The sequence below is a fragment of the Acartia tonsa genome, chromosome 14, assembly GCF_053477335.1.
Source record: "Acartia tonsa isolate MP-2025a chromosome 14, ASM5347733v1, whole genome shotgun sequence".
Classification (NCBI taxonomy): domain Eukaryota; kingdom Metazoa; phylum Arthropoda; class Copepoda; order Calanoida; family Acartiidae; genus Acartia; species Acartia tonsa.
The window spans coordinates 37,369,365-37,377,539 of record NC_137273.1 but is presented as its reverse complement, the minus strand read 5'-3'; the positions used below and the strand labels follow the sequence as shown (position 1 = coordinate 37,377,539).

At 31.4% G+C, this 8,175-nt stretch overlaps 2 protein-coding genes and 1 long non-coding RNA gene across 8 annotated transcripts in view; all 3 read right to left on the bottom strand.

Moving 5' to 3' along the window:
• Nucleotides 1-110: 110 nt before the first annotated feature.
• On the bottom strand, nucleotides 111-657 carry LOC145306644 (uncharacterized). Its single transcript, XR_013875091.1, has 2 exons — nucleotides 399-657; nucleotides 111-218 (listed from the first exon to the last, which is right to left on the bottom strand). It is a non-coding gene; the product is annotated as an uncharacterized LOC145306644 (long non-coding RNA).
• Nucleotides 647-5,852, bottom strand: LOC145306643 (uncharacterized). The gene is made up of 10 exons (XM_080148927.1): nucleotides 5,726-5,852; nucleotides 5,434-5,514; nucleotides 4,849-4,987; nucleotides 4,546-4,707; nucleotides 4,226-4,346; nucleotides 3,874-4,009; nucleotides 3,174-3,306; nucleotides 2,757-2,983; nucleotides 2,088-2,143; nucleotides 647-1,505 (listed from the first exon to the last, which is right to left on the bottom strand). The coding sequence occupies exons 1-10, from the start codon at nucleotides 5,761-5,763 to the stop codon at nucleotides 1,375-1,377; spliced, it is 1,224 nt and encodes a 407-aa protein (XP_080005053.1). The 5' UTR covers nucleotides 5,764-5,852; the 3' UTR covers nucleotides 647-1,374.
• The window catches only part of LOC145306642 (uncharacterized), a 44,191-nt gene continuing 41,857 nt past the window's right edge, over nucleotides 5,842-8,175 (bottom strand). For all 6 annotated transcript variants that reach the window (XM_080148921.1, XM_080148924.1, XM_080148922.1 and 3 more), the window contains exon 21: nucleotides 5,842-7,985. In XM_080148921.1, the coding sequence (XP_080005047.1) occupies nucleotides 7,818-7,985 (168 nt within the window). In that variant the 3' untranslated portion in view covers nucleotides 5,842-7,817. The remainder of the gene's footprint in view (nucleotides 7,986-8,175) is intronic.

Sequence of the window (8,175 nt, the reverse complement as noted above, 5' to 3'; positions counted from 1 at the left end):
AATTTTTACATTTTTTTCCCTCCAACCACTTATTTTTTATTCCCCCCCCCCCTGAGCAGGGGATCCCATGTAGAATATACACCCCTGTTTTTGTTTTAAGATGTTTGGATTAAATAACATTGAAACTACTGTAGTTTAGATTAGCCACTTATCCTTTCCTTAGACATTAACATGGTCACTTTCTCGGCCCCTTCATTGTCTATTAGTTCTTCAAACTCCTAAATAAATTTAAAGCAAGAATAAAAAAATGTATCTTAGATACTTAGAATAGCTTGCAAATAAGATAGAAAATTAAGATTTTTAATAAGATAAATGCAGATAAAGTAAAATTTGCCCTAGAAGATAGAAAATTCTGATAAACATAAATATATCCAGATAAATAGAAAATGTGCACCAACCTTGCCGATATCTGCCGCCATGTCGTAGACATCCACAAGGGTCAGCGCTTTGCCGCGTCGCATTTTCTCAATTTCCGTTCCTCCTCCTGCTCCGGTTCCCGCCATTTTGTCAATGTTCCAGTCGCCCGACATTTTGGCGCGAAACTAAAAGCTCTGTGTTCTCCTGCACCAGACTTGTTGATGATGCTGTTATTGTTATTTTATACATGAAGTCACTATATTTACAATATAATACACATTTTTAGAACTTCTGAAATGTACTTTTTTTTAGGTTTATATTTTTATAATTTGTCTTTTATAAGTGCAGTAGGTAATTAGAATAATTAAAAGACCTTTTTTATATAATATAACATTTTTAAGGCACATTTTAGAATAATTTTCAGGTACTTAATTTTCTAAGTATAAGGGTCATCATTTACATATAGCTTTCATAATACAAAAATATTAAGTTTTTAGAAAAGAGAAGGTTATGACACCAGAGGATAAACTATTTTTTCTCCCCCCCCCAAAAAAAAAAAAAATTTCAAGATTATATTGTATTTTGTTTCTTGCTAATAATAAAAAGTATTTTCAGTCTTTTCATGATAAACAAATTGGGTCAATCATATCTATTTTAAAATGCCAAATATTTGTCTTAAATTTTAAGTCTTTGGGTATAAACATAAAGATTACTTATACCTAATAAATAAGTTAAACTACCTATTGCTCAAAAAAAAAAAGATTTTGAACAGCTTGTAAGGCTTTTTAGCTTCTTTCTTGTGATAAATTTTTTATGTATTGGTGTAGAAATGTATAGAGTAGTAAACTGGAATTTTTAGAATGACTAAAAGGAGTATTAAGGCAACATTAAAATTGACTTTTTGAGGGTTCTACGAGAAATTTTCTTTTTTTGTCACAGGCAAAATAATCAATTAAAAGTTCTTTAGGTACTTATATTCTTGTACAAATTGATCTAAAAATATCATAATAGTTTGTTTTAAAATATTCTTAGTTCACTAAGTTGATCCTCATAATAACTCTCATCTATGATATCATGAATATCAAATCTTTTTTTCTGCTTAAGTTGCTCAGCCGTCAAAGATGTTCCAGATTCTCCCAAAACTCCACCTTTCATTCGTAGGGTTACAAATCATAAATACTTATTATGTCTGACTGTCTGTTTGTTCCGAATTTTCTTGTTATCCGCTGAACCAAAATGATTCTCTTTTAAAGGGTAGCTTCTCATAGATCCTGGGAAGGTTTTAAACTATTTTCAGTAAAGGTTTTACAAATTTTATTTTTACTTTTTAAAACTCAAATTAAAAATGGGAGGGGGTCGACTTTTTTCCTTCCCACCTTAAGCGCCCTGGAGGATAATAGGGGCGTAGCAATTAGTCATTAAGATGACAACATCCTTGTTTATCAGCTGCTATTCAAGATAGAGGGCAAATCTTTTTCAGGATTATTATTATTGGCCAGTCGGTCAGTCAGTCATGCTACAAAAAAATAAAGAAATAAAACATGATAGGTTTCGTGATTTTTACCAATGAACTTATTCTTTAATCATGACCCCTGAACCTCTGCTATTAAATTTTTTTTCCGTAGTTTCATTTTATCCATGATTTTCTAATACTTCGCTCCTTATGGACGTTGGCATCCTTGTTTAAATTTTGTTCATTTTATTTCTCTTTTTTATGATTTTCAACCAACCTAACATGCAGTACTGTTCCCGTAAAAAATCTGGCATGTCTATCCGTTCAAACGGCCTAAAATGAATGGATAACTAGATTTTTGCTTTTTTTACGTTAACTTGTATTTTGGGTAAGGTTAAGGCCTGATCACAAATTTTATTTTATACAAATTTAACTCCTACAGACTTGAAAAAAGTGTTCTAAAATCATTGAATGATTTTATCATCTGATAACTAATTTTTGAAGATTTTTAATATGACTTTGGAAGATTTTTACAAAAATAATTTGGGTGATTAAGCTAACATAGCCGATTCAGCGATCTTTGTTTTTTTTTAAGAACACACCTCAGGATTCAGGATTATATCTTTTAAAAGCTAAAAATATAAGATTGAAGATGCAAGGCTCGGCAGCCGCGACTAAGCGTCAAATTTAAACCCTTATGGATGTTTTAAAAATTTGTTTTGAACAGATTAGCGTCAGGTTTAGACTTCCAGCTGGCTTTTAAAATTGTAAAAGGTTGGTTTTCCTGAGACTAAACGGCGGTGGCCGAGCCCTGGTAGGATCTATTTGTCATTCAATTAACTATAACTGCAACATTTCTAAAATAATGAATAATGGGGGGGGGGATATTTTTTCTAGATTTATCCCAAAACGTCCTCTTAAATAAACTCTAATTATACATCCATGCCTGAATTCAGACTTGATCTCTATCACTTTCTGTGGTGTTGATTCATTCACACTGTCGGAGGAAGACGACAATTTACGCTTCTTGACGCCGCCAGGTGGCGCCGTTGCGGATATATCTGGCGCCTGCTGTTGAGTTGTGCAGCTGCCGTCACCTGGCAGCTGTGTCAATGCAACTTTGGCAGCTCTGGACTTTTCTTTGGATAATTCAACTTTCAGTTTTTTAAGTTCCTAGAAAAATATTAAGATTTTCTTAGGATGTTAAGGGATAGCAAGACCATAAGTTGATAAACATCCCCAATTATGATATACAAAACAACCCCTTTAACTATTTTCAAATGAATCAACTTAAAGAACCAACCAATCAAAATTTAATGAAAAGTACCCAAAATATTTAAGCCGGCGAATAAAAAAAACCTACCTTTTCTTTTTCAATAGCTTGTCTCTCAACTCTCTCTAATTCTCTTTTCATATTGAGTTCCAAGTTTCTTCTTAATCTCATTTCTTTCTCCAGCTCTTTAGCCTTCGCATCCAGCTCACTCCTCAACTCAAACCTGAAGCAACAACCACTGGATCGATATAGTTCTCCGCTACAGTGAAATTCTCATAAATCCAAGGGAGATTGATAACTATTTTGGGGGATAGTACCCCCAACCACCCACAGAGAATCACCCCTAGAAAAAAAGACCCTCCACCTGAAATTTGTTTTCTTTTTCTTTTCAAAACTTAAATTGAAAATTGGGGGTTCAACTCCCCCCCCCCCCAAATATCACATTAAGTGCCCTTAGAGGCAAATTGGGGGTGTAACCGCTAGTATACAAGTAACAGAATGGTTGTTTTTGTGTTTCTACCGAAGGATCTTGCTATCTGCTGGACTGATATGGCTGTCCTTTACAGTGAAGCTTCTCATTAGTCCAGTGAAGATTTTTAACAATCTTGGGGGATGGAAACTCCACCCTTTCAAGAGAAATTGCTCCCCCCTCACAAAAAATTATTTATTTTTAAACTAAAAACAAAACAATATGGACATTTGCTGTATATCTCACTTTGTCTTTGATCTTATGTGCTTTGCTACTTATGGATGTTGTCATCCTTGTTATACATTAGATCAGTTATTTTACCTTTCTTGGTCTCTGGCAATCACCTTTGGTCTAATCTCGGATAATTCTTTTTCCATCTTTTTATTTTCATCCTTCAGATTTTTGATGATTTCCTCGGGCTTCGGACCATCGTCATAGAAGTCATCCATATTGGGTCCTAAAATGTTTGAGATTTCAATTTTTTGTTGTTGTTGTTGTTGCCTTTCATTTTGTTTTTCAATCAATCAATCGATAAAAAATTATTTCAAAAGGTAATACAATTTTCATTATAAATATATAATTCTAACTCTATATACCTATTGTACCTATTCAATTATAAATTATAATATTGTTCAATCTAATGATTTATGAAAATCAAAAGAAATAATTTTACCTGCAAAAACAGCTGTTGTCTGGTTGAGTCTTGCTTTTGCAGAATCCATAGGAGCAGGAACATTATCATCATCAAGGTCCCAATCATCATCATCATCATTCATTAGAGCCATAGTCATCTCCTACATTATTTCAACAATCAATCAATCACATAAAAAAATCAGTCAATAGCCAGTAATGAATTATAAGGTAATCACCATATCAATCAATAATATGTAAAAATCAATCAATCAATCATAGGTAAATCATCAATCAATCAATTATAAATCAATAATTCATAAATCAATAATTCATAAATCAATGAATCACTTGTCCACCCACCTGAAGTTCTTCATCCGAAATCTTAGGTTCATTCTTATTCTTGTCTTCCATGGGAGGAGAAGAGTTATCAAAAGCATCCATAGCTGTGTTGAAGTCATCATTGTCGAGGTCAAGGTCTGCAAAGTCGTCATCATCCCCCCAATCATCTGCTGGGGCTTGAACCTAGATAGAAAGGGTTTATCTGAAATGTAAGGGATGGCAAAAAAAATTTCCTACTTACCTTTACATAAGTTACCTAGTAGTAACGTGTTTAATTTGTTTATCTAATTTTTGACACTTTTATGTTTAAAAAAAAAGATATACCTTCTCTGCTCTAAAGTTGAAATTCTTTTTTGGTGTAATCTTGGCTGCTCCATTGTTGTCAGTTTTGAAAGGTGCTGTGAAATTAGTTTTGCTACTAGAAGGATGAACAGACAGTGGCATCTGATTGAGTGGAGTGTACCTGAAATAAAAAGTTGAAGAACAGTACAGATAAAGATTTAGTGGATATAATGTAACAAACAACTTAAATTCTACATAACTACTCTACTAAATAAACAAAGATGACAACATTCATAAAAGCGAAGCACTGAAATGGTAGGATTGACGAACATTAAAACTTGTAGAGTGTGAGAACTGCATAAGCAGAATGTCAATGCATAAGTCTAAACTAAATTGTAAGTAAATTTACATTACATTTGTTTTTCAAAAAGTAAAAAAATCTGCATTTTTTAAACAGTACAATTAAAACCTGTTTAAATAAACGAAAAGATTTAACTGTCCGTGACAGACGTACGGACAGGCAGATCCAAATAGAAAAGCTATGCTTTTAAAAAGAAACAGTAAATATTCTTTAAATTTTTTGATGAAATACAGTACATGAGATAAAGTATAATAAAACAAACAAACCTTGAAGGTGGTTCTTTCTGTTTGAATTTAAAGCTTTTGTTGAAAGAGCTGTTAGCCCGTGATGCAGTACTGTTGTTTAAGCTGAAAAAAAATATATATTTAGCTTTAAGTTTGAGTACCTGTTTAAAGAAGTTAATAATTAGGGCAATTCTAAATTTATGGGGGATTTAAACCTGTTGGATAAAAAGATAAAAACCTGAGGAACCAATAAGAACCTCACCTAAGAAGAATTTAATCCATAAGCTGGTTTTAACTTCAAAGATCTTGCAAATCTTTTAGCTTTTTATATCACCTGCTGAATGTTGTAAACTGGTTTGCCCACCCAGACATTTTTGGCGCCAAATCCCGACTTCCCGCCCAAAATCAATCACTTTCCCGCCAAAACTTTTTCCCGCGCTTTTTCTAGTGTCTGAAAATGATTTTATAAGGAGTTAATTAGTTGGCGCGTAGTAAATTGAATATTAACAAATAATAACAAAATTAAATACCTAACAAAATAATATTTTGCAGAAATAATCAAGATATAATTAACTTTTAATTAATATTATTGTTGAGAATTTTATTATTATTTTTCTGATGAAATCATTTTCTGTACCTAAATAACAAAATACAAATATTGTGATTGCAAATTTTTGACTAGATAACATTTCATTGCACTGATAATTTAACAAAACTTTGGGTTGAGTATTAAGTCTCAAAATAAGCTCAAAGAATTATATATTCTTTAAAATAAAAATCAAATAGAAATAACTGAGATCAAATCAAATAATAAAGCTATGTACGCCAAACAAAATATTAGTGATATAATATGGCACTAAAAATGTGTTTTCTAAATATTTTTCATCAAAAAGTTATTTACTAAATTTTTGTCAAAATTGACATTTTATATAAAAAGTTTTATACCTATAGGATAAAAACATTAACTTTAATTTTTCTATTTTATGTTAAAAAATTTTTATCTAAAGGGATGTGACTGTCAAAGAAAACTTTCCTCTGCACTGGTTAAAATTTTTTTTCATTAATACAAAAAAATTTGAAGCCAAAATAGCTATGGGTGTCAAGTTCAATTTCCAAGTTTTTTGATATTTAGAAAACAACAGATATTGAAAATATATACAATAACATTCAACTATAACTAAAACAATGTCTTTAAATTGTATTTTAGAATTTAAATTGATAGATATATTTAGGATAAGGTTATATACTTTTTTTAAATACTTGCTCATAAAAAGTTATGAAAAAGTTTTAAATTATTTTGTTTTATTTAAAAACTTTTAATTGAGCTCTTTAACTAGACCAGTTCTACAAAGTTTTTCTACAAAAATGGATTTTCTTTAAAAATACTCGAAGGGTTTTCATAATTAATTTTCCTTTTCTTAAATTTACTTAAATTTTTGACTAAATCAAAGTGATTGATTTATTTAATGACTGATTCTTTTTTATACTAAAAACAATTGGGGTATTTATAAAATTAGTGTCATCCATTTATAAAATAACTAGCGGCTTCGCCCCTAGCCTCTAGGGGCTTTTTAGGGTAATTTAAAAACATAATGGGAAGGGGGGGGGAATTTTTTTTGTTTTTTGGGGGGGTTGTGTGTGTCCCATCCCCAGGAAAATAGCATAAAACCGCCATTGAGCAGTAGGTATATTCCCTGAATAGTAGAATCCAATCGGTTCACTGTTTACCAAGATCTTAAGGGACGGACAGACATCAAGCTACTTTGTAAAATAGATACCTCACTGAGGCTTAGGATAGATAATTTAAGATTTTCCTAAAAAATAGGAAAAATATTATTTTTTCTAATAAATGTATGTACAAAGATTCAAAAAGTTTTAAAAGTCATCCTATACAATATATTTGAAATAAGATAAAAAGAAAGAGCGTTATTTTTTCGCAATATTTTGTAAAGTTGAGTGCAAGCTTCCAGTCAAATGCGCTTTTAGGCTAAACTTTACGGAATATTGTGAAAAAAATGACGCTTTTTATATTCAACTATATGTTGAAGCAGTAATTTCATTATCTTAGATGTCTAATCAAAAGATTAAAAAATACATTAACTAAATCTTTAAATCTGAAAGTTCTGAAATGTTTACTTATGTAAGTTAAATAATGTGTTTTTTTGAATGAATGATACATAAAAATATCCATTGTCAAAAATATAAAATTAACTGCATAACGAGATCAAAAAAGGGAGAATGGCAGCTTAAATTTTAGTCATTATATTAAAATTAATCTACACAATAATTTTTTTTTAGAAATTAGAAAGGATTTTATGTGAATTTTTATAAAAAGGGATTCCGTAGTCAAAATTTTTGGCGCCAAAAAAGGGACATAATCCCGCCAAAAATTGAACATATTCAATTTTGGCGCCAACAATGTCGTCTTAGATGTTGAACATGCTGCCCTGCTTGTGCCCCCTAGCGGACAGTTTGTCAAAGAACATTAGCTTCTTGACGTCACCGCTGGCGGATATCCGTCCGGTCAGGTAGGCCTGCAACGGCGATAATGTGCCCTGCAAAACGGCCAACAAATCCGCACTCTCAATAGTCACCTAAACAAAATATGATATTACATGAAAATATCTTTTAATATAAAGTAATCCCACTCTTATAGCCTATAACGATTAATAGTTATGAATTGATAAGAAGCTGCGCTACAAAAAACAAGTAAGTGTAAAATATTATCGTGACTAAAGTTTTTAGCCCCTGACATTAGAGTAAAGCAATAGAGAGTAAAGGGGT

Bases quoted from the DNA above. Each gene is read 5' to 3' on its own strand.
- LOC145306643 (XM_080148927.1), bottom strand. From the start codon at position 5,763: ATGTCTGGGTGGGCAAACCAGTTTACAACATTCAGCAG. The intron at 4,988-5,433 runs GTTTGTTTGTTT...TTTTTATTTCAG, and splicing joins CAGAAAGAACCACCTTCAAG to GTACACTCCACTCAATCAGA. The intron at 4,708-4,848 runs GTATATCTTTTT...CTTTCTATCTAG, and splicing joins TCAACTTTAGAGCAGAGAAG to GTTCAAGCCCCAGCAGATGA.